Raw genomic sequence first — 26,216 nt, forward strand, 5'->3', positions numbered from 1 at the left:
TTTCCTCTTCCCTTTTTCCTTTGCTGTCTGTAAATAAGGGCCTCAACTCAACCTTAATCTGGAAAATACAGGAGCCAGCACTCCTACTCAGAAATCATAAAAAGCAGTTGTCATGAAAAGCAGTTACGTACAACATGTTGCTGCGCAACAGACAAGTATGTCAACGTGCCTTACAAATAAAAAGGGAATATGTATTCCAGCTGTTAAATAATGTATAAATATATGTGATACTCTAAGACAGCAGGTTTAAAAAGACCAAAGAAACACACAGAGGAATTACTGGACCCTTGTAGAGGGGCATGTGACTTTGAAGAAGTGTTCACCTCACTTCAGCTGTCTCAGTTTTGATGACCTCTACCTCTAGTCAACTGTCATGTTTGATGCAGAGAAACGGGTACTTGCAGGCCACAGAAATCTAAATTAATTTGAAAGAAAAGGACTTATTTCTTTATACTTACTACAGAGAGAACCTGTGCTATCACACTTGTGGGTATTTGCGGCTCCACGGGGGGGGCGAGTTCAGCTGCCCAGACACTAAGTGCCACTTCGGACACTCGCGGGGATGTGAGACACCCGCGCAGTTGGCAGATGCGATGCACAACCTATGGAACAGCCAGGTCCCTCTGGCCTGGCCGCCGGAGGCAAGCCAAAATACCTTGGGGTATCATCTCAAACAGCTCCAGATGCAGGCTACTGACTTCAGCCCCTAGGGCTGGCCCTGGTGTCTGGGCTCAGATTCGGGCACCTGATGTTAGAAACCAACGATGCCAGCGCCTACGCTCGCACCGCAGTCAGTGGAGATGAAGTCGCTAAAGTGAGCGAAGCCTTGAGAGCGGCTCTCACCCTGTGAGAGCGAGCTCTTCACCCTAAGAGCAGGCACCTACATTTGGTTAGCCGAATCGCACCCCGAACTCCCCGGACAGACCTCCGCTGGGACCCGTGGGAGCCCAGACACCGAGCTTACACGCGTACACCGAAACTTAGGGCTCCGACTCAGGGGCTGCATCCCAGCTGCTGAAGTTTAGTGACAGGAACATCGACCTTAAACAAGCAGCCAACACACGTGCGTGTGAAGGGTTGCTGCCTGTAAGCACAATCAGCCTGAGAAATGAATCAGTACTGATGGGGAAGGGGAAAGCTCTTCTCCAGTTCACACACTGCTGCTCAGAAACAGCATGAATTTTGTGTGGCGCCGGTTCAAGTAAACAAGAATTTCTCAGGCTTCACAGATTTATTTTCCTGAACACAAAAATTTAAATTTATCCAAGAGCATTAGCAGTTGGCTTTCCAATCCCGCTCGGTACTTGGTCTGGCTGGGATGGAGTTCGTTTTCTTCCCAGCAGCCCGCAGGGTGCTGTGTTTTGGATTTGTGACTAAAACAGCAGCGGTAACCCCCCCACCCCAGTGCTGTGGCTATTGCTGAGCAGTACCTGCACAGCGCCAAGGCTTTCTCTTTTCTCTTTTCTTCCCCATTCCGTCCCCAGCACGTAGCCAGGGGTGGGCAAGAAGCCGGGAGGGGACACAGCCGGGACGGCTGACCCCAGCTGAGCAAAGGGATGTTGCGTGCCACATCCCCTCCCGCTCAGCGATGAAGAAGGCTGGCCGGGGGGGGTTGGTCTGGGAGGCAGACGTTGCTTGGAGACTGGCTGGGCATTGGTCTACTTGTGGTAGGTGGTGGATGATTGCCTTTGTGTTGCTGCTTTTTTTTTTTTTTTTTTCCTTTCATTCAGTCATTAAACTGTCTTCACTCATGAGTTTTCTTGCTTTTACTCCCCATGTTCCCTCCCCTGGGGGGGGAGCAAGTGGCTGAGTGGAGCTTAGCTGCTGGCTGGGGTCGACCCACCATACCCCTTCTGATGTCTCTGAAGAAACAAGAGTCTGATAAAGACAATGACCGTTATCTTTGAAAAAAACATCAACAAGGGAAAAATAAGCCTCTTTCGCTGTTTCTGAGAGCAGGGAACACTGTCAAATAAACATTTGGTAACATTGCCAAACAACTGGGCATGTGAGAACCACCACGTCACAACTCAGATTTCAGGCGATGAAAGCGATGTCTAACTGCTAGTTTACTGCCTTCTGGAGGAAGGGTTTGGATCTCTCTTTATGGACCCAGCTAGAATGTTTCACCTGCTCGCTTGTCCTGAACACAGTATAATAACATTTTATGTAAAAGCTGGTTAAAAGTTGGCTTAGGTCAGGTAGATGCAGAGCAGCACGTAAGAGAAACATGAGATTCAGCACATTTTTACGCTTCAGTGTGTACGCTCTCTTAAATAATTATGGTTCTTTTTTTTCTCCTATTCTGAGAGTATTTGCATCCTGAAAAACAGCTTTGCTAAATAATATATTCAGTGAATTAGTACAGAGGCGATGTAGATATAATACTGTACTAAAGAAGCCGAGTGCTGCATATCAGGGAAGTCTCTGGTTACTGTAAACAGGCTTAGCACCTCTTTTTTGGGATACAGAACAGAAGTCAGGCTGGGCTCTAGGAGGCTAACACCACCTGGGCCCAAGGAGGATCATTCTTGAGTATCCATTCCCAAGTACATAAGTTGTTCCTCCGTTTGGTAGATAATCTATACACTGTATAATCTCATGATTAGACAGGAAGCCAAGCACAATGCACAGCTAATCAACAGTGAAGAACAGCCACTATACCACAGTAACGGAACTATTCTGAAAGGATGCCAGCAGCGCAGCCCTCGCCCAAGGCATGGATGAATCCCATGCATTTCAGATTAAAGAATGCTTTGAACAGCAAGTGTCTCCAGGGGGCTCGTGTCTCCTGAATCCTGTTACAGGCAATCGTCCCTCAGCTCCCCCTTGCTATTTGAAAACTGTAAATTTGAATCAACCTTCAAGATGAAGACCCCGACAGACAAGAGTGGGGAGAAGGTTGTGGTTTCAGCATCTGAAAAAGCCAGTTGATAATCAGGAAAGTAAGTGCTCTCTTTCCTCTTTTTTTTAAGCTTTGCCGCTAAAAGTATGTGTCAGTGTGGATCTCACAGTAAGTGGCTGCCAAAAGCAGCAAGACTTTAACCAAAGAACTCAGTCTTTCACATATAGCAAATGGCTACACATCTTCATCTTCCAGTTCTGATGTCAAGAACTCTGTTCTCCCATGACCTGTTCGCCCTCCCCACCAAGCTCTTACCTTTATTCTTGCCTTTTTTTTTTTACAATATCCAGATATCAGAGAAACAAGGAATTAAACTAGAGAAAAACATCAAACCCCAGATCTTAAACTCAGCCAAATACTGATGAAGTTCATAAAGAGCCAGGAGACAATCTTGTGAGAGGCACAAGAGGGAGCTGGGGTAGGCTTACGGCTGCCCTGTGCTCTGAAGGCTGGCACAAGAACAGAGGGCGAAGGCACAGCCATGGAAAAAATTCATGGTTCATGTACAGTAGAAGTCTGGACTCCTCGAGTGCAATTTGCACTGACGTACACTAAATCAACACATTCCTCTGCCTAACAAGGACCCTGTGGACCACACTGCAACAGAGCTAGGTCTCAACAACACGGATGGGTTTGGAACAATGTAAGTGACTGGACAAAGGCAGCTTTCTAACTTCTTCTAAGGGAATGGTAGACCAACGTGATTTAAGTAAGTAAAAGCAAAGCCAACAGCACTCAAAATAATATGAACCTTTACAAACAGATTAATAAAAGCAGAGAAGAATCTAATGGGTCCCGTCACTCTGCTGCTAAAATTGTCCTTACTCAGCGGAGAACAATACCGCAAGAGGATGTAGAAGCACTTAATATCAACAGTTATGTTTAGATAGGAAGGAAGAAAAGATAAAAGAAAATTCTAATTTCAGACACATCACTGTAGACACCACACTGGAACTTGCTGGATTCAGTGGTTTTCAAAGTGAAAAAAAAAACCCCACCAAAAAACTAAACTTCAAAATAATATATCCTATTACAAACCTGGTAAACAGACTTAAACCAAATTAAAGCTTCAAACTGAGATACCAATATTAAGCATCCCTCAACTGTAGATGATAAATCTCATTTTTACATTTGACATAGAAAGCTGGATTTATACATCACAGATGGTTCTTCCAGAAGCCCCTCTTTTTTCGTCTGACCTGAAGACATTTTAAAAATATACCTGCTAATAAATCCCTGACAGTAGACAACTTGGAAACAGTAAGGGAGGAGAAAACATTATATTCACGAGCTTTTCAGCCCTCATTTATTAATTCAACAATAATTCACTCTGTCAGACCACAGAGCCTCTCTCTGCAAACTCACAGCTCCTCCCCAAGCAAACGAGAACAACCCGCCATAGGCAATGGGCATTGCTCAAGGAACTGAGTGAGCAGATAAACCTTACAGCATATCTTACAACTCAGATGGGCTGGATCTAATGCAGGATGTTCAACTTCTGGCCCGACATATTCTGAACTGAGAGGGTTTGGGCTAGGTATAATCCCACTTGAAAGTATGTGCCCTTGGCTACACCCTGTGATTTTTGAACTGTATTCTTCCAACAAGACTAGGTACAATGAGGACACAACAATAAGCATCTTCTCTGCCCACATCCCCCCTAGTCCTGCCGTTTGGAAGGAAGAACAAAGCCATTGCTAGCTTCCCTGACAGACCCCAAGGGCCTAGGGTGACAGGCAATTCACCTTCCCAGCATCATCCTTGTAGCTCAGAAGTTGTGTATTGGGTTTGTGTGGCAAGGTTTTGGTAGTGAGGAGGCTACAAGAGTGGCTTCTGCAAGCAGCTGCTAGAGACTTCCCCCATGTCCGACAGAGCCAATGCCAGCCGGCTCCAAGATGGACCCGCCGCTGGCCAAGACCGAGCCCATCAGCGACGGTGGTAGTGCCTCTGGGAGAACAGATTTAAGAAGGGAAAAAGTTGCTGCACAACAGCAACTGCAGCCAGAGTAAGGAGTGAGAACATGTGAGAGAAACAACCCTGCAGACCCCAAGGTGAGTGAAGAAGGAGGGGGAGGAGGTGCTCCAGGTTCCGGAGCAGAGATTCTCCTGCAGACCGTGGGGAAGACCACGGTGGAGCAGATCCATCTGCAGCCTGGGGAGGACCCCACGCCGGAGCAGGTGGGTGCCTGAAGGAGACTGTGACCCCGTGGGAAGCCCGCGCTGGAGCAGGCTCCTGGCAGGACCTGCGGCCCCATGGAGAAAGGAGTCCACACTGGAGCAGGTTTGCTGGCAGGACTTGTGACCCCATGGGGGATCCACACTGGAGCAGTCTGTGCCTGAAGGACTGCAGCCCATGGAAGGGACCCACGCTGGAACAGTTCATGAAGAACTGCAGCCTGTGAGAAGGACCCACATTGGAGAAGTTTGTGAAGGACTGTCTCCCGTGGGAGGGACTCCACACTGGAGCAGGGGAAGAGTGTGAGGAGTCCTGCCCCTGAGGAGGAAGGAGCGGCAGAGACAACGTGTGATGAACTGACTGTAACCCCCATTCCCCATCCCCCTGCGTCGCTGTGGGGGAGGAGGTAGAGAAAATCAGGAGTGGAGTTGAGCCTGGGAAGAAGAGAGAGGTGGGGGAAAGGTGTTTTAAGATTTGGTTTTATTTCTCATTATCCTACTCTGATTTGATTGGTAATAAATGAAACTAATTTCCCCAAGTCAAGTCTCTTTTGCCTGTGATGGTAATTGGTGAGTGATCTATCCCTCATCTCGACCCACGAGCCTTTCGTTATATTGTCTCTCCCTGTCCAGCTGAGGGGCGCAGTGATAGAGCAGCTTTGGTGGGCACCTGGTGTCCAGCCAGGGTCAACCCACCACAAGTTGGAAGGAAAAGCAGCTGCAAAGAACTAGATATTTATCATGTGGTCTGTCACTGCCCATACTTCATTGAGGAAAAAGTCTCATCCTAAACACTATAAAGGGGCTATCCTCTAAAAAGAACTGGATGTTTTATGGGGGTAGTTAACATGCATCTCTGTTCAGCACCTTATGCCCCACAGTCTGTCCTGAGTTCAAAATGCGGCTTATTTGATACAGTCTCAAGCCCCCCAGAAAATCATTGCCTCAAAGAGGGAGAACAATAGCAAGGGAGAGCCTTCCTACAGAATACATTATCTGCTTCATTATCTAGGCTGCTACAAGCACTGTATTTCACCCACAGAATTCAGCGGCTCAATACGTATTTACGATGACAGGGTAAAGCACTGGTTTCAATGTATAGACCTTCTATATGACTTGGGATTCTGCAGTACTGTAGTAGGTAAATTCATTTGTTTGCATTTTGAGAAACTGGTTAAATATTATTCTGTTCAAACCAGAACTGAGCAAATTCCATTTACTGTACCAGTGGACCCTGTTCACTTTAAAAGCATGCCTCTTCTATTTGTTCTCCTGCCAGACTCTAAGGATGAGCTGTGACATTCGAGACAGCAGTCCACAAACATATGTTCAAGCTTAAATTTCACAGGGGACAGTGACTCTGGAATTTGCTTTTCCTCTTAGGCCAGGATGACACAATTTCCTCCTCTCACATCTGATGCTGCTTCTTTTTTGTTAGGTAAGAACTGTTCAACCCCACGGCAAGATTTCCTCCATCTCAGGGAATGTAACCACTGGGCTGGAGTCACCCTTCTAACTTTTCAGAAATTGGTTATTTATTTATTTTTTAGTAAAACAAACAACAAACCTGTCTAGTTGATTTTTGAGGCTTAAATATTTCCCCCTTGATGAAGTCTAAATCGTACACCAATCAATATGAACACCAACAGTAATACTAAGTAAGAAAAGAAGCAGCATTAAAGTAGTATTCCTTGAGCTTAAGCTTCCTCTCTTTAACTATCACTCATAAAATGTTCCTGAAATGGAATAAAATGTACAAAATCTAGTGAAAAATTACATCATTGTTACCAAAACCACAAACCAGATGAAAAACCCAAACACTACATTCAGCAAAACTATTAACTGCCATACTCAAGACTCATAAATGGATTGTACTAATAAATATTTTCACAGAACTTCACAAGATTCAAACTGTCAAACCACCACCTCATAAAAAAAAAATAGAAACAGAACTAATTAGGGCCCCATTAATCTAGATTCAGCTACTCCTTACACCTTCTACCATCACGCAAAAACATTAGTTGCTTGCTAGGATTTTGGTATTCCTATTATGCAATAGGTTAACACAAATTGTAAATAGTGAGTGGAGTAATCAAGTGCTGTGGTCAGTGCATTCTGTGACTTATTGCCTTTGCTGTTTTGTTGTCTGCTTATTTATACTCCATTTTTGCAATCTCAGTAATCTGCAATAGCTGTCTCAGTCACTGTAGATGTTTTTGCTTTGCTGAATTTTAGAATCCAACAGAGCTACTTAAAAATTTATATATATTTTCTACAATATAGCCTTCCCACTGCAAGCCACTTAAACTAAAAGCAAGGTACTTCATAGAAAAACCAATATATCTCACCCCCAAGATAGAATTATAAACACACACGCGTGCATATGCCATCCCAGCTACATGAGAGAGATGGAAATTCTACAGCAGAATAATTCCCCTGTAAGCCTAGCCACCCACAAACCTAAACCAAACAGCTCTCCCCTCTTCTCTTCAAAGATGCATTCCTTCATTCCTGAAAGGTTAGTGATGTTTTCCAAGGGTCCACTCAAGCTCTGTAAGGATCTGTGCTTTCAGTGTGCTCTCCCTTTGAGCAAAAAGTCCTCTTTTGCCTTGAAGAATCATCCATTTATCCCCCAAAATCTTAAGACCACTTCTGAGGGAGATTTACATAGCATATTATTGGGAGATGCATCTATAGAACATACTGCTCTGTCTTTTGCTCCGACCAACACACCCCATTGCAGAACTTAGGTCACCTTGCGTGTCCTAAGAGCAAATGGTAAGTGCATCAAGTGCCTTGCTGCAAATCACTGCCCTACCACACCAGGAAAGCTATAGGAAAAAAGCAGACTCAAATCAAGATGTGGGAAGAGTCAGCAACCATCACTCCATGCTGAAGCCCCTGCGGGCAGAGAGGGAAGATGCTACCGCTCTCTGTTTCCTCTCTCAGCAGGCTCTTTCACAGTACAACTGCATTTTTTGTCCAGTTGAGACTAAGGAATAACAGCATCAGTCACGGAAAAAAGTAGGTGGAAGATGAAAAACTGCATTATTCCTCTAGCAACCTAACCTCTCTCTTGCTTGCAGCATATGTCTCCAGCAGTAGTCCCAAGGGAATCTAAATCACATAGCCAAAAGTCACCTCTCCATACTGAGCTGAATCTATGGATCTTCTGTTTCTTGCTGCTTCTTTGGAGAATGGCACAGTATCTATTCTGTTCAGCAATTAAAGACTCCAAGGAAGACTGGGACCCTACCATCCCAGACAAAAGTGAAAGTACCTGAGGTCCAAGGTGGAATGATACTTTTATGCTGAACTCTGTCATTAGGACATTCATCAGTTTTCTGAGACTGCCAACTTCCCTGGATTCAATGCTTTTTCAAGCTTGTTTGTGGTAGGTTTTTAGGAGAATGCAAAAATTAGATTTTGGAGAAATGACAAATACTAGATAAATCATAGTCATATGCCAGACTCTGATTGTACTCCTCAGGTCTCACTATCAGACATTTAACTGTATTATGAAAAAAATATTCCTCCGCCTATATCAAAACCCAAACCAGACTGAAGTATGTTTCATGTTCACTGGAAGGTTTTTCAATTTAAATGAAGACAGCTTCAACTGATTGGAAAGTATCTCCTGTGACACCATTTGACGCTAAGACAATTATATATAATTACATTATATCAGACCTTCCTATACATGTGCTTATCTTTCCCAAGCAAGAACAGAGATGCCAAAAATTCTACTGAGGCCCCAGAGATTCCAGGAAAGAGAAAATGTCCTAAATAATAAAGTTTAGGTAAAATTCATAGAACATGGCAAAAGGGTTGTTGAATGACGTTTGCACACAACCGTGGTGAAAATAGATGGCAACAGAAGAGGGATTTTCTGACCAAAAAGGTGTATCCGAGGGAAATAACAAAAAGGTGAAAGGACCAACTAGAGCCCAGAAGCGTTGACTGGAGAAGTGTCTCTGTGTCAACCAGAGCTCAGTGTGTCACCGTAGAAGGTACAGTTCTCCAACCACTGTTCATAAGGTTTCCACATTTGTTTGTAAGTGGTAAAAGTATGAGACCCCAGTACCCTGGGATGCAGCTTCGGCTGTCAGAAGTACGAGCTGATGTGGAACGAGGCAGCTGTCTCCCAGCCTGGCTTACCACACATGGGTCAGTGCTGCGGGGGGAAAGCCCGTGGGACCACCCCTTCTGATGGCACCTCCACTCCGGTCAGCTTAACCCGCTCAAGCTGCAGGTTGGGAAAGGTAATTCCAAACATTCATTCAGGAGCCCTGCTCTGCATTACCAGTTTGCTCATTTTTCAGTATTTTGAGTTCTCATTTCCTCAGGGCAATTGAGTTCTTGCAGTACTTCCCATTAACAGCCTTGTGTCACAAGGGGAACAAGAGAAGAGGATGCCGCGAGTCAGTTAGCGTGGTGCAGCTAATGGACAATAACTCACTAAAAGTTGTTCTAAGCTGCTTTTGCAGCTCTGAGCTGAAAACATGTGGTAAAACAGGTCGTAAGCAAACGCCGTTCTCAGGCAGCCCCTGTTCTGCTGCTCCAGATGCTTGCCTTCCTATGTCTGTATGTGTTTCAGTTCTGAGACAAAACGTTATCTGCTAACTATCTAAAAGGAAGGAGAAGGACTGTGCAGGACTTAAAAACTCAACAGTTTATATTATACTCAATTTCTTTACTAAGGCATGGCTATGTTCTTTTCCTTGTATTCTTTTCTACCGGAATCCATAAAGTTTAGTTGTAACTTTATATAAATAAAATCAAAAGATTGGGAATATATACCTAAATTATTTGGTAAGCTAGTTGCATATGCCTCCCTAGAACAGCACTCAGACCTGCCTAGAAGATACAATTATTGCTTTTTGTTTACTAAGCATTGAAATGATGCAAACAAAGCTGAAGTTGGACACTGTTCATTTTCCATACAAACTATACCACTCACACCAATTATTTCTGCTACACAAAAAAAAGAAAAAAGAGGAAAAAAGCAAGGTCACTCACAACCAGAGATATTTTTCTATGACCTACCTACAAGTTACAGCCTGAAGTTGGATCTTATTCAACTCTGACTAATTCCGAAGTACCCTCAAGGCTGAAAGCTGATCACGTAATTTAATTTGATTTTTGGTGGCAGAAAACTCAAGGTAGGATTATCAGAGCAAAAAGAATTCAGAGGATTCTGTGAAACAAAGCATTCTATGTACCACCTACTCAAAGTTTATCCTAAATATAACTATCTGCATCCTCTCCTTTCATATATACAGGACACTCTTTTAGCCAAAACCAGGGAAAAGTGTTCAGCTTGCTTTTAAGAGGCTTAATAGCATGAAGTGCAAAGATGAAAAAACTATGAAACCTACTTTTTGTTCTGCTGTCCACTTCTATTTTTGTTGGCTCCTGAGTTGCTGTGGCTGGAGGTAATTTCTTCCCAACACTCTGAAAAAAAATAATTATTCTCCTTTAAAATTTGCAGGTTCAGTTAAAAGTTGGACAACATAAAAAATTGTAACAGAAATAGAAAATATAGGAGTAGAAAAAGGACAGTAAAGAAACAGAGGCAAAGACTTAGGTTTGTCTGTGGGGTTTTTTGTTAGGTTTGGGGTTTTTTTTAATGATATAGAATTCATAAAAATGTGATTCTCAAATTTTCCCATTAAAAAATGTTTACTAACATTTTTAAACAATAACCTCTTAACACAGTTTCAGGGAAGACTCACAGAAATTTCACTGGTGGACTGCATATGTGATGAAATTACTTAAGGAAAGGTGCTATTCGGTACCAAAAGTAAAACCGAAAGGGGGGGGGGGGGGGGGAATCCCCCTTCTGTCCATACAAGGAGTATTCATTTCAGTCATTCTACACTAAGTGTGATTTTTAAGTTGACAACAACTCTTTAAATGGTTCTCATTTTTATTTCTTTTGAGCAAAAATAACTACTTTACAGAGGAGTACTACAATAAGCAATAATCAGCCTCAGAAAGGTACGGTAAAGATCTAGCTGGAAAGCAGTGAAAATTGTACTGCAAGAGATGTAATGAAGAATTTGAAGCTACCGGGCATTCACAGAGATAAAAGCACAGAATACCTTCAAGATGAAAGTGAGACTGGGAAGACAGCTTTTGGTTCAGAGGCAAACAAAGCAGTTCAAGATAGCTGCACATCTCAGTACATGCTCATTCATGATCAAACCTTTATTCACACAGTTCTGCTTCATAAAATGGTTCGGAAAATGATGAGAGCACGCACTCTAAACTGCACGTACTCTAAACTGCACTGCTATTTACCTTAGAAAGAAATGCATACTAGAAGAATATCCCAAAACTTTAATTTAGGGGAGTTGTTTTTTTTTTTTAAAGATGAAATTGTTATTCAAGAACAATTAATTAAAGGAAAGCATTTGGTAATTGCTTTATCATACATGAATCATTGATCTTATGACATGAAACCAAAACCCAGATAAGCCCACAGCAAGCTAAAATTTAACACGATAAAAATCACAGCAAAAGAATCATGGGCAAAGAGGAAGGAACTAGTGTATCCCAGTGGGAATTTCTTAATTTATAGCAGATGCAAGTGGAATGCTTGAAAACTTTCATTCATCTGCTTGTTCAGAATGAACACCTGTGCAGGTGAATAAATCAGCATGGGGAACCAACTGACTCCTTGGGAACAGAAAAGCGAATACCACCCAAACACGGCTGTTCTTCTGCTGGCAGCTAGGAGACAGGTCAGAAAGCAGTCTTTGCATGAATTGCAATTTGTTCAGGAGAGACGGTAAAAAGCCCAGGGAGCAAAGTGGCTGAAGACATGACTCTTTTTGCACATAGAGAAATAGCCTGAGCACAGAAACAAGAAACTGGACTCCTGACAGGTCTACCGATAGATGAAGAGCAGTGCACAACTGGGTGCAGCACACGGAAGGCACTGAAAGATCAGTGACCTACAACATCCAAAGATCATTTACTGCGGTGAAGCTGTCCCAAAATCCTGCCGTGAGGAGAGGAAGGAATGTTTATTCTACGAGGCGGACACAGAAAGTTGTAACTCAACTAATTTAAATGAGGGTTGCACAGAACCCACTCCAGTGAGGAGGGACACTGGAATTTGTTATGGGACAGGGAGAGGAGAAGACAAGTGGAACTGGTATTCTTTAATTGTAAGGGGACTGCACTCAAGGACTTACAGGGGTGACACAAGCACCACTGACAGGAAAAAAGAAAGAAAATGGATAAGCCATGCGAATCTGGTTTCAGGTAGACCTGTGCTGCCAAAAAGTTTTATTCTTCCTGTAAAAACGTACTAAAGGAGATTCTTTTAAAATTCCGATTTATTTATGTTTACAATTAGTCTATACTGATCCACACATTTGCATGGAAAACATTGCTAAAACACCTCCATGAAACTTAATATAGTACTCATTTGTTCATTAGGAAACATGCAAGATAAACTTTCCTCACTCTAAGAGACGCTGAATCCTCTGTGATCTCTTAGGTCTGATGGTTCTGCTCTAACAGGATAAAACCTCAAGTATAGCTGAGATCTGCATGCTGGGAGTCCCAGACCGAGTAGTATTATCACAGTTACCAATTTTTCTGACAAGAGAAATGGGAGACAGACAGATCTCCTCCCATATGAGCCAGAAACTGCCCTTCTGACTCTCCAACTGTTCTACATCACTCGTACTCCCATACACGTCAAATATCTACCAAATTTACTAGTGGCTAGGAGACCCAAGCAAGCCCAACTTAAATTCTTGCTGATCCAACACACATCTCCATGACATAGACTCTTCTTCTCAGGGACTAGTTACTGTAGGGTATTTTGGTCTCTTCTGCAGTTGAAGGCCCAGCATAATTTACCAAAACCTTCCTCACTTCTAAAAAATGAAACATGGGAGCAAAGAACACTCTTAATTGTGTTGAACTGAAGATTTCAATACAATTCTTTCTCCTCCTCTGTTCTTCCTTTACATAAGAAGGTCAATTCAGAAAAAAAATGTCCTCCAAGCCCTTCTAGACACATTGATCTATGCTGCAAAATACCAATATACAACTCCAGCTTTCACACTACTTAGTCTTACCTGATTCATTCCTACCTATCAGGCTCAATATTCCCAAGAAGCAAGCAGATCTTACCCCTTTGGGACAGAGGCACAAAAAATGACTTAGAACTTGAAGGACTTTTGGGGAATTTAGACACTCCAAATGCAAGAGCAGGATCCTCAACCCTGCCAGCATCAACTGACATCTCCCAGCATGAACTCTCTCTCTCTGTTTACCTAACTCTACAATTTTGTCAATAATGTTTACAATAAAATGTCACATGCAGCATGAACCAGAATGCCCATGATGACGCCCTCCCAGCATTGTCCTAATTGCCAGGCTGCAAAGATAAGTGAAGTTCTGCATTTTCTCTCTGGCCCTTTATGTCTTGAATTCTTGGCTGCAGAATGGTTTCAGCACCAGCAAAAAGGGTAGCTAACATATTTCCCTCTGCCTTTGTATCTCTAGCCTGGTGGTTCAGAGACACTTCTGAAGAGTACCATTTCAGTTTCCCTCTACCCTCCTCCAGTATGCTGATTACCATAAATCTCATTTCTAGATGATGGCAGTCAGCCTTGTTCCACTCACATTACTCTGCAGACACTACTCTGGCTTGCTTAGTCCCATCACACAAGAAACATGTGGTGGAAGTAGAGTTCATGCTTCCTGACTCCAAGCCTCGGTTGACTCCCAACACACAACAGAACATATCAACAAAACAGGCAGAATCTTGATCCCACTATTTCTGCAAGGCGAGTATAATTAGATTATTTAGCTGTCAGACACAAATCCCCCTAATCGCCTGACAAGTGAATCCTAAAGATGAAAGGGGATGAAGTGCCCTCTTGCTGCAGAAACAGCTGATAAAAGCATGAATAATGACCATGATTTGGTGTACAGATATTCAGAGGCATGAGACAGATTTAGCAGCAACCTGCCAGTATTAATGCTTGGTTTTATGAAGCCAACGGAAGGATAGTCTAGCATTAACTAATAGGTTCTGTTAGCAGAGGAGCCCTCGATGACAGTTTGGTACGCTGCAAGTCCCTATCACTGCAGACCAGTTTCCTCTGATACTGAGTTAACAGTGATTACAAAAGTGTTTGAGGTGGCACACAAAGTTGTGTGAATGAGGTCACGGTACAATCTCAACAGTCTCATTTCCTTTCATTTATGTGCTTTGGTTCAACTGCAATCCCTGTAACAGCAGAGAACAACACAAGAGAAGCGGAGCACGTACTGGGCAGTATACATTTTCTCACTTGAGGGCACTACGGCCCTTCCCTACAACTATTCAACCCTGACCAGAGGAAGAAAAGCAGACTGGTGACCAAGTTTCCTCCTTCAGGATGTTTTAAAGTTGTATTTCAGGGTTTTCTGTTGTTGCTGAAAACCGAGTTGTCTATTTACTTTTGTTATTCAGGTCTTGTGTCTCTAGAACATTTCATCTGAAAATTCACATTGAATTGTCACTTGTGCACCAGCTAGGTCCATACAGAAGATTTTGTTATACTTCTTTACACTGAAGGAACATACTTATCCTTTTACTCTCCTTTAACAAATACAGGCTTCTCGAAGCAACAGCTTATTTACTCACAAATCAGGAAAAAAAGATTTACTCAGCATCAGTATTTATTCTGGAAAGTGAATTGAGGTCTTTACGCTAGATAAAATATTTTGGAACTGCTGCTTGAAATGTAACTCCATGAAGATATCCCTAGAGAATACATCAGACATTAAAGAATTCACAAAAATGAGCTGTATGAGCTGGAAACACTAACTATTTTAAGCTTAACATCATTTGTCAGTTTGAACAGTGAAAATAGAACAATATGCACTGATGTCTTATACAGGGGAGGAAAAGACAGTTACTTATCCTGAGAACTTTTAGAATTTCAGAAAACCTCAATGATTAGGTCAGGGGAAAAAACGTGCTGTATTTCTTTGACCACAATGCTTCCTTTTAACGTTCAACTAGTAATTTTGAATGTTGTTTATATGCATGAGACTTTTTTCATCTACAGGTTTACATGCAAATCCAAGGCTACTATTAGTGACAATATAAAAGCTCTGTTCTTTACTGTATTTTTTGACAGTCCATTTTGTAACCGAGAACATTTTTTCACAAAGAAGCAGAAATGGTTACTAGATTCTTCCAGCTCTGGATGAACAGAAATATAAACAAGCTTCTCATTGACCATGTATAATGCTGGTGTTGTGAAGGGGGAGCCAAATTAATTTCTTTGTTCTAATATGCTTCAAGTGCTTAAGAAACATCATCAAGTCCTTTATCCATCCTACCTGGTCTACCTTAAACTAAAAAAAAATAATAAAAAATTGAAAGAACCCAAGTATAAAAACCCCAAAGGCTTTCAGATGTCAAAATGCCCTTACTCTGTCAGAGACAAAATAAGAGAAATGTCCAGGATTTCAGTTTTTCCCGTGATACCAACATTCAACTCCACATAAAGTACTTTCTGTGACAGCATGATCAAGTATTGTTATCCTGGGGTTTCCCAAAAGGACAGAGTTAACACTTTTCCTAAAGGGTCGCCACATGGCACTTCAAAGAGGCTGATGGGAATTTTAAGGAACCTTTACAGAAAAAACAAAAATTCTTTAGGGAAAGTGTGATTAAGCACCTGCCTGCACATTTGATTGCCTCAGTCATCTAAAATAGCTTCTTTCTCTGTAGCTACTTTCTACCCAGCTGTGCTTTGGTAGAAATACCATCCATATGCTCCTGAACTACTATTATTAATGTTTTTTAATACCAACTAGATAGGTACATCTGCCCAATGCACGCCCAGCTAATATAGAGAGCCCCAGTTGCCCAAGCTGCACGCATTTCTACTGACATCATCTGCGAAGAGATTCCCACCACAATGCAGGTAGTTTCCTTAAAACTAGGTTAGGTGAACGAATGGGACAGGAAACCAGTGTTCATCAAGTCCTCAATTACAACCAGACTGTCGCAAGCACAGGCAAGCAAAATCCTTTTTATTCTCCTGCTCCTAGTTTACTCTATGAGCAGAGAGACAGGACGTCTCGCAACAGGGCTTTGAGCAGCCTGGGCTAGCGGAAGGTGTCCCTGCCCATGGCAGGGGCTGGAACTAGACGATCTTTCAGGTCCCTTCCAACCCAAACCGTTCTATGATTCTATGATTCTAGAATTGGTGTCTCACAGGTGTCTCATAATTCACTTGCTGTGAGCAAGAGAGAGGGAAGGGCGCGGAGGCTGCCCGAGCCCACCCACCAGCGGTGGCCGTGTCCCCGGGGAGCCAGCCTTGGGCGCCGATTCCTGCCACCACTCCTCCCCTCTGCCATGACGTTAGCCTATCTGCAAGGGGAAAAGGAGGGAATTGATCCGTGTTAAAAAGCACTGGAGAAGGGAAGGAAGAACAAAAGAGAGTTATCTGCTTCGCTAAACGGCTGCACAAACATTTGGGTAGAACTGAGGCAGGAAAATTTATGGTCATAGGGGTAAGGCGCAACTCCCAGCTGCAGCGCTCATTTATATCAGCTTAAGCTCACTGGGAAAGCATGGTGAGCACCTCTACAGTGTGGTTTAATGATTCCTGGGGCCAGCATACTGCATTTTGACCATGCTCAGGGCAACCAAAGGAAAGGTTGCAGTAGTGCTGGTCTTTACATCGTTCAAAAGATGAAATACAAACCACACCGCAGTACTCAGCTCTACATACCAGATGATACTTCCATAAAGAATGGGCACCCTGACCACAGGATCAGATGTGGCACACATCCACATGGGATGTTTTAATGGGACGTTTGGCAAATATTTCACAGAATGCAGACAACAAAGCAATTAAAGTATTTATAAATTTCAAATTACAGTTTCTTTGCACATAGTCAAGCTATAGAACCTTCTACTGGACAATCTGAAAATAACACACTTTCATACTTAGTCCATATTCCAGCAGACTTAAGTGCAGTTTTTCCAACTGATGTCTACACTACATGACTTTTAGACTTGGATGAACATAGGCCTTCTGAATTATAGCGTATCTTCATAAAGAAATAAATGCTTTTTTTCTTTGAAAAAGACTTTACCTGTGAAAGGTTTTACCCTTCTACAGCAAGGTTATGAAACCCTGTATTTAGGTGCTGCGAAAGGCATATGAACCATTGGCACCTGAATTCTCTCTGTCTCGACAAAATCAACAAATCTCTAAATAAAAGATGTCCCTCCAGATAAAATCCTGGTCTTACAAAGCAACAGAGCAAAGCCTTCATCCCACAGAACTCCTTGAAAATTGACATAATTTCAGCCATCGGCATGACTCTTGCCACAATTAACAAGTTTGGACAAAGCAGACAAGTTGTCTGAAGTCAACAGTGAAGAGGTGGAGGCCTCGCAACTCTTCGTGAATATCAGTCCTCCGGGAACTGGCTACTACCCCAGAACTGCTTTAGAGGAAAGCAACGTTCAAGTAGTCAAGAGTATATCCTGCTTGAATTTTAAAGGCTTTTGGAATCAGGATGCATATGCAGAAAAATTAAAGGTATCTGGGAGAAAAATGTTTTCTCGTATTCACAGAGAAACTGATATGTTTTTACCAAATACAAAAGTTACTTCTTGAATGCAAAAAAAAAAAAAAAAAAAAGGGGGGGGGGGGAACAACAACAAAAATAGCATGTCAGTCTAAATCCTACTACAATACTCTAATTCTCATTCCAGAGAATAGTAAACAGGTTGTGATTACATTACACCACACTCAGTTCACTTGGTGCCCTAGAAATAGAGTACTGAATGTCAGAGCATCTTACAATTGCTGTATCTGTCATCCATTGTCATGGTACTGGAATCCTAGCAGACAAGCAAGAAAGTAAACAAAGCAAAGGAAACAGCACAGAGGTCCCAAACAAGGGAAATTTTAGAACAAAACATGATTTTGCTGGGGCTTTGTTTTCTGATTCATCACTGATGATTATTCTTCCGATGCACTTCTTTCTTACAATTGAAAAAAAGAAGCAGAACTACCTCTTGTCATCAGTTAAACTGCTTAAGCTACATCAAGTCTAAGAAAAAATGCTTTGAATACTTAAGGAATAGTCACATTTGTTTTAATTAAAAACAATTTTATTTTTTCAAAATAACTGTTATTTCTGAAATATTTAATAAAAGAAGTTACTGGTGCTTTACTTAATTACATCAAAAAGTATTTGGAAATCACGTTCAGAGAAGACCTAGAAAATCACTTACAGGGATAGACAAGGAATGATTTATGTGGTTCTGAAACTTCATGGCAAAATAAAGACAAAATGGCAAGCCTGTACTACCTTTGGCATACCACTGTGAAGGATTACATACAGCAGAAAAGGGAGGGAGAAAGCAAGGCCAGGATGATTTAATCAATGTGTGTTGACATTCCTTGGTGGCTCAGAGTTTGTTACTCCTTCACATTTTATTTAATAACAACAACTGAATGTCTAATTTGTTTTCAAGAAAAAGTTCTTTAAAAGAAAAAGGGAGAATGAATAAGAAGCAAAGGTCAGAGTAGTAAGTTCTTTGGTATGTTTTCCAGGTGTGGATTTTTTTTAGGACAAAGCACTAGGTGCTGCAATTAAACTTATATTATTGTTTTTATCTTGTATTAATCAAATTTTATCTATTTAATATGTTATTCACAATTACTTATTATTTTAATGATCATTTAGCATGATTTCTTACTTAGCCATTCAAAAGCTAGGAAATCTTAAAATTTAGGGTTTCATACAGACCCTCACTTCTGCTGTGTTATAACTACATGTGAGTCTATCACGTTTTACATGTAAGCTGGTTATACTTCTCAGTACAATGGCATTCAGCTGGTTCTGTCACTGAGATGTAAAACGACAATATGTTGTCATTCTGAAGTAGTTATTCAAGATGGAGTTCATTTCACTTAAACATCAGCTATGAGCCAGATGTGCACATATGGGCCAGTGGCTGCAGGCTTCCCTTCTGTTACTGGAGGTAAACAGCCCTTTTAGCATGTAATTCATATGGACTTCTCCTTTGGAATAAGAAAGGTCACGTCCTAATAATGACTTCTAGTCTACACACTGTGAAGAAACCTTGAGTACTAGCAACATCATAGACATCTAAATTCAGTCAATGGGATCCCATGATACTTGCTATTTTTAAATATTTTAGTTGTGTAGTCCATGCGTATTATCTGCCTGGACAGCAGCCAGCTAATCTACCTATAGATCTGTCTTTATCTATCTATCTATCTCTCTATCTCCATATGTATCTATCTATCTCTGGGTCTGCCAATAAATCTATAAACCCAGCTATCTAATCAATAAATACTGGTGTTACAGCAGTACAATGCTGTCTTTATGCAAGTCCAGTATGACCTTTTCTACTTTGCATGGCCAATTCACAGCAATTTTCATTAAAAGACACAAATAAAAAAGTTGCTGGTCCTGGCTCCTGAAGATTGAAACTGTGACATAAGTGCACACTAAAAACTGAGATTAAAAAGAATTTACTGTTCATCCTTTTTAAAAAAGATTAACTTGTATAAGTAACTGATTAAAAGACAGGAAACAAAAGGCAGGATTTCGTCATGATGACCAGTGGAGTCCCTCAGGGATCTAGATCAAGGCTCTTGTTTTCCACATGTTCACAGATGATCCAGAAGAGGGGAAAGACAGAAACTCAGTTCAGATAGAAGTAAAATGACACATTTGAAGGAAAACTGCTATCTTGAGACAGAAATGATGGGCTTTGAAACACACAGCTGTTAATACTTTGGAAAGCAATAAAGAGCAATGGAAAGCACTATCGAAACGCTGTATAAATCCATCCAACACCTAGATCATTGTGTGCGGCTCTCACCTCCTTTCCCTCTCACACGTAACCCACCTCAGTCCCTAAAGGAACTGGAAAAGACAGAAAGCCACCAAGAATGATCAAACCTATGGAACAGATTCCTCCTTCTGGAAAAAAAGATTCACAGGGGTGATTTAACACAAGTCTATAAAAATCAGGTGGGGCACTGAGAAGGTAGCTAGGGAGGACTCACTCATTATCTCTACCAGTACTAAAAATTAAGGGCTATCAGATGAAATTAGCAGGTACCACATTCAAAACAAAGGGAGGTAACTCCTTCCCACAGTGTGTGACCCAGCTGAGTGGAACTCTTTCACAGGAGTTACAGACGTAACATGTTACGTGCAATGAAAATGTGACCACTCGAGTTGATGAGGAGAAAAAAATCCATTAGGGTTATTAAACACAAAGTTCAAAATGACTAGAGGCCATGAAGACTCACTGCAAGAGTTTCTCTGTATGCTTACTCTGTTCTCCCACTCTTCCCCAGGCTTCCAGTATTGACCTCTATTTGGAGGCATGATACCAGGCCAGGCACCGTTCTGATCTGAACTACAGATGTCCCAGGATCTTCCAATTTCCTGAAAATATCATTCCTTAACGTATGGAAGTGAAATATTGAATACAATACATTTCGGAAAGTAAATCTAAATAAAGCAAGGTGACAAAACCCCAAAGTGATAACACAAGGGAAACTTCAAAGGATTACTCCAAATCCTCTCTCCCCCCAAACATTATCAAAGAAACTAAGTTTTTCAGTTAAAAGGAAAGCGAAACCATAGGGAGAACAAAGATATAAGAGAAAATAATTAGAAAAGTTTTCAAAATTATAAAGCAGTAACTCTTACAGGCTCATTTAAATCCTCTGATTTGTAGGCCACTACAGAAATTTTCAATGGAGAAATTTCTGAGCCAAAAAATGCTTTATGGCATATGCAAGTCTGCTTTCCTGGGCCATCTTTTGTAGTTATCACAGAAGCAGAGAAACCCACTATGAGTCTAAAAGATTATAAAAAGCAAACACTGTATTGACAATCAGCTGTTGTATGAAAAAGACAAACCCACAGTACAGAAATACATATTTGCATTTCCTCTTTAGCCATCTCAGACTTTCTCTGAGCTGTAAGGTGCACTACGTCTACCACATCTACTGCAACACTATCGGTGAAGTGCTCACAACAACTTACCAACCCCCTGAATAAATTCGATTCTGTCAAGCAGTCTGAAAAGGCTTTAACTATCTCCGACTTTCCCTGAGAAAGTGCTATAGATTTAAGATGTCTTCAGACACACAATATTTCAATATTTCAGTGTATGAATACATACTGCTTCCTCAGTAATGATATTGATGTTTATGCTGAGCTGTAACTGTTTATATCCTCCACATTCATGTAATTTATATTTTTGCATTAAAAGTAGAGTCTCAAACCTTCACAGTGGGGAAGACATCTAATTAGAGAGACTGTTGCACAGATTCCTAACTTCCCATTTACAACTACAAAACATGTCCTCAGCGATTTCAGAACTGCTTAAATGGAAAATTACTTTAGTTCTTGCTTCCAGCTGTTGAGCTCCATTATGAAACGACCCGAGCCAGCACCAAATGTCCCATCCAGCTATCCATGCACTAAAACTACCAGGTGTTTAGCAGACCACCAGCAGTCTACAAACCACAGATGAAGAATATCTTCATTAGCATTATGCAAGTCACCAGAGAAATATGTGCTATCTCAAATAACATTCAAAGAAATAAGTAGGCAAAATATGCAATGCAAATTTTTTTTTTAACTTCTTGAATGGAAAAGGGAGTAGAAACAAAAACATGAGTATGAACAGTAAAACATCATTTCCATTAAAACTTTGGGTAGCTTGGAGAGAAGGAGAGTGCACACTTTGCTTTTACATCACTCTTCTCCACTGTTAAACCTGTTCTACTGGCAGGCGAGTTCAGACTCTAAAGCTGTTGTAACTTCATATTTTGACAAGTTCTTAAAATTTCAAATTATGGGCAGGGAGGACAGTAGAGAGGCTTCTTTCTACCAGTATGCTTGATGTGCTGGACAGGAGAGAAACCCATGTGTCTTAACTCACACACCTTATAACACTCATATTTCTGTAAAATTTGGAATCCTGACATTTGATGCTGTCAGGCTGTCTATTTCAAACCATTAATGAACTAAAAATCTGCCTTCCTAAAAGGTTAATGGTGAGAAAGTCAATGTAAGAGTTTAGATTAGGCAGATGCTGCTGAAACAAATGGAGCAAGACATATTACAATCACTGATGAGTAAAAATGCTTTAGCAAATTAAATAAAAAAAGCAGATACAGAATGGGTCCCACACAGCACGCTCCCAACTGCCTCCTCTCAAAGCACTGAAAGCATGTGCATCAAAATGAGCTGTATGAACAAGCTCATTTTCTTTCTTCCTCAAGCTGCGGATTTGCAGTGCCAGAATATGCTTTTGTAGTGAAAGTTAAGTATTTTGGGGAGCAGATAAGTCTTCTTTTTTCACTGCTTTATTTAGTCTTCATTTTTGCCTTTTACTGACTGTGGCTTACACAAATGTAAAGGATCATGTCCCCTTGCAATCCTCACCAGGAATTTTACCGTTTGCAGATTGCAATTCACAGTTAATTTCTATCTCCTCTAGGAAGAATCCTTTAGGCAGACTGCACTGAGTGAATGAAATTCCTTCCTACTCTCCCAGGAGAACTGTGCCTGTCTAGATTGCAGCTGGTAACTAGCATGATCCAGATTGTACCATCCAGCTTAGACACTGCTGTTATGAAACCTCCCTCTTTTACAAAAATTAATGAACCTTACAACTGCTACATGGATCTCCACTTCCTTGTGCAGCAGTAAGGAAAGCCTAGTAGCAACTTTCACCTCTCTCTCTCTCAAAAAAAAAAAAAAAAAAAAAAGAAAAACAAATTCTAGGAAAACATTAAGCAGGGAATGGCTCTTCCTTAATACCTTCCTTTTTTAAAGTGGCAACAATACTTCCTTGGTCTTTTGTGAAAGTTACGATGTTGACAAGTAGCTGTTTAATTATATTTTTCAAATTCAATAATTAAAAAAAAAAGACCAAACCCCTACTGTCATGCAGGTAGTCCCAGACTTAGTGCTGACAGCAAATATTTCTTCCATTTTGGCATTTTATTTCTTCTCTTCTCCTCAGATTATCTTTAATTTTAATTTTTTAGTGTTATTTTTGTCCCACTTTGCATCACTGAAATCAGGACAGAATTTACTGAGGCAAAACAGGGAGATATTTTAAACTCTTACAGAGAAAACCGCAGAGCAACAAGTGACAGCACAAAATGCATTAGCATCTCCATCCGGTTCTCTTTCGACTGACTGGAATGTCATCTCTTCTCCTTTGAATGAAGCTCCCAAACTGGAAACACAAACGGAGAGTGACTAACGTCAAGTGTTTCAGCTGTTCTTTTCAGCAAGTGCTTTAGGCACAGAGACTGCTGCAGAAGCCGCTGCCGGCCGGCCGGCGGGCGGGAGGGCTGCCGCTCGTTGGGTGGCCAGCGCGTGGCGAGTGGCCCAGCGCCCAGCAGAGAGCAGGCACCAGCGGCCCCCGCTTGGCGGCCAGTCGCTGCAGCATCAGGACTTCTTCCCCAGGAGCCGAGTCCTCTCTCCCCCTCCTTGGTTTTTATCGGGAAGTTTTTAGGAAGCACTTGGTCAACTAACTGTAGTAATATAAGCTCATGCCCGTAGTATCTAAGAACTACCTTAGAACAGAAAATGCCACTGACCTCCTATAGAAACACATGCAACAAGGAGCTAAAAAGGCATTTTAGAAATCGGCCTACAGACTTTTTAGCCCGCCGAGTGCCTGGCTGGTCTATGATCCTTTTGCACTACTCCACTCCTCCTTCCTCTTTTCTTTTTTTAAGGCAGGAAAAAACAGAAAGACGCATGGCACATCCTAAGAGAAGCAGCAACTCGGAAAACTTGTAGCTTCATTTCTGCACCCAGCTTACTGACTTTAGCTGTGAAAAGCCAAAGTTGAGAGAAATTTACATTTTTTGTACTGAAAGTCCCCAAAGTATCTGCAAATCATTACACAGTTTACTTGGTGTCTCTCCATTCAGCTTTCTATAAAATTTTACAAGCACCAGTTGATTCCAGTTTTCCTTGCTGTTTCTTGAAGGAAAGGATAATTTCCATCTAGATTTTATTATCCCAATATAATTTTCTCCAAAAATTATTCGTATCAGTTTTCCTCATTTGTACAAAAGACTCCAAATGTCACCTCTCTCAGAAGAGGAATTAGTAAAGCTCCTCCTCTTTTCTCTGCCAAAAAGAAGTGCAGTTTTATTAGTGCATTTGGGAAGGAAAAGAAGGGGGATGAATTTTTGTTTACTAAGCAAACATTTGAAAGAGCAACACATCCTAAAGACTGTGCAGCTAGTCTTGTCTAACTGTAAAGTTATATTATCCTTTAGAATAAGAAAATTGAAACCAAATCATATAGAAATAAAAAACATCTGTGCAAGTTTAATGGCCAAACACTGTGAAAGGAAAAAAACTTAAGCTAAACAGAGCCAGGACAGAATATGCTTTCACACAAAAGTAACCCCCTGTTCTAATACGGTCCTCTATAGCAGAAACGGACTTCGGGATCCCAGCACCCTTTTTCTTTCTTTTCTTTTTCCCCACCCGGCATCTACAAAGTGTGCAGAAGAACCAAAGAACCCTGCAGTCGAATCCTGTGCTCTGCAGAATACACATTACGATACAGTTTTGAACAGCCACAGAAAAGAACCCCAACTAATCGTAAAAGAAATACCTCCTCTCCCATTGTGAAGCCAAGCTGCCTTTCAGCAGCTCCAAGTGTCCAAGAAGAGCCCTGGAGTCCTGCCCCTTCCTTGCATGAGCTCAGCTCGGCAAGAGCGGGAGCCCAGCCCTGACACTGACTCACGCTCCGGGCCATCCCGGGGAAACAAAGGTTCCACTTGTTTGTTTCACAGGAAATCTGGAGCTTTTCCTACCTCTGCTCACTCGCAGCGAGAAGTTTCCTCTCCTTTCCCAAGCCAGCCTAGTCTCTCCTGGCTTCTTGAGACCGACAGCTAGGAAAGGCAGTGTGAGCGAGGATGTACAGACTCTTTGCGAACAGCCCAGACAGAAAGTCTTGCAAAGAACCCTACAGGAAAATGAGCTTATGACAAATTCTGAGTGTACTGGTCTCTCTGTTAATAAAAAAAAAAAAAAAAAAAAAAAAGGCTGAAATTTCACGTCACCTATGCCTTTGTTTCAGCTTTTGTTTTTTTAAAGAAAGATTATCAAGAAACTTCAGATGATGCACTCTTCCATGAAAATCTTATAAATTCTTAATACTGCCTCCTCACAAACATTCAACTTTAAAGCAACTGAAAAAAGGGCAGGGGAGGGAAACACACCAAGGGCTTCTCAGATAATTTGGAAGAAATTAAAGATTTATATTTAAGCAAGCCACAAGACACTATACACTCTCACTCCCATTTGACCGTATATACTGTTCAGTAAGCATTCACACGCGAACACATCTACTACGGACATACTCAGGCACACTCAACACATTCCCTATACGCACACAGCCCATTCTCTACAGAGGCACTCTCATGGGAGTGCCAACACAATTATGGGACAAGAAAAAAGTCTCTGAACTCATACATTAAAAAGATAAAAGCAAAAAAATCGGTTCTCTCTGTTTTAAGAACCCCTGTAAGGAAGGACATGACAAACTTTGTAGATTTTAAAGGGGAGAACAATAAACTGTTCAACATGGTTCCTACAAAAAAGAACAAGAAAAAGGTTATTTTGCAGAGCCAGGATATTACAATATATTTTCTGCTACAACAGTGGAATATGAAAGGATACACAATTTTCTTTATTGGATGCTTTTCTAAAAATCAGCCATCCCCCGGGGACTGTTCACAAGTATTTGGTCCTAATCCAGTTGAGAGGCTTGGATTAGATGGTCTCCGAGATGCCCTTTGGCCTTATACTGAAGGCAAATCACAACTGATCCGAGTAGGACTATCACTGCAAGTATAGATCTCCAGAAAAAGTATCAGGATATTTTAAAGAAAGGAAAAGAGCACGAGATGATGGCTCCCAGAAAAGGCAACATCTCTTGCAGAAACACTCCCCGCGCCTGCACCATGCTGCAGAACAGGTTCAGGAGTGACTCAGAGCAAAGTCTGAAGGCATACTGAGCCTGCAATCTCCTTCCTCAAGAT

At 41.5% G+C, this 26,216-nt stretch overlaps 1 protein-coding gene across 5 annotated transcripts in view; it reads right to left on the reverse strand.

Annotated features, from left to right (window-relative positions):
- The window catches only part of SH3KBP1 (SH3 domain containing kinase binding protein 1), a 222,247-nt gene that overhangs the window by 54,221 nt on the left and 141,810 nt on the right, over positions 1-26,216 (reverse strand). For all 5 annotated transcript variants that reach the window (XM_075033410.1, XM_075033409.1, XM_075033408.1 and 2 more), the window contains one exon: positions 10,458-10,533. In XM_075033410.1, coding sequence (XP_074889511.1) covers positions 10,458-10,533 — 76 coding nt within the window. The remainder of the gene's footprint in view (positions 1-10,457; positions 10,534-26,216) is intronic.

This window comes from Buteo buteo, chromosome 8 (assembly GCF_964188355.1).
Source record: "Buteo buteo chromosome 8, bButBut1.hap1.1, whole genome shotgun sequence".
Taxonomy (NCBI): domain Eukaryota; kingdom Metazoa; phylum Chordata; class Aves; order Accipitriformes; family Accipitridae; genus Buteo; species Buteo buteo.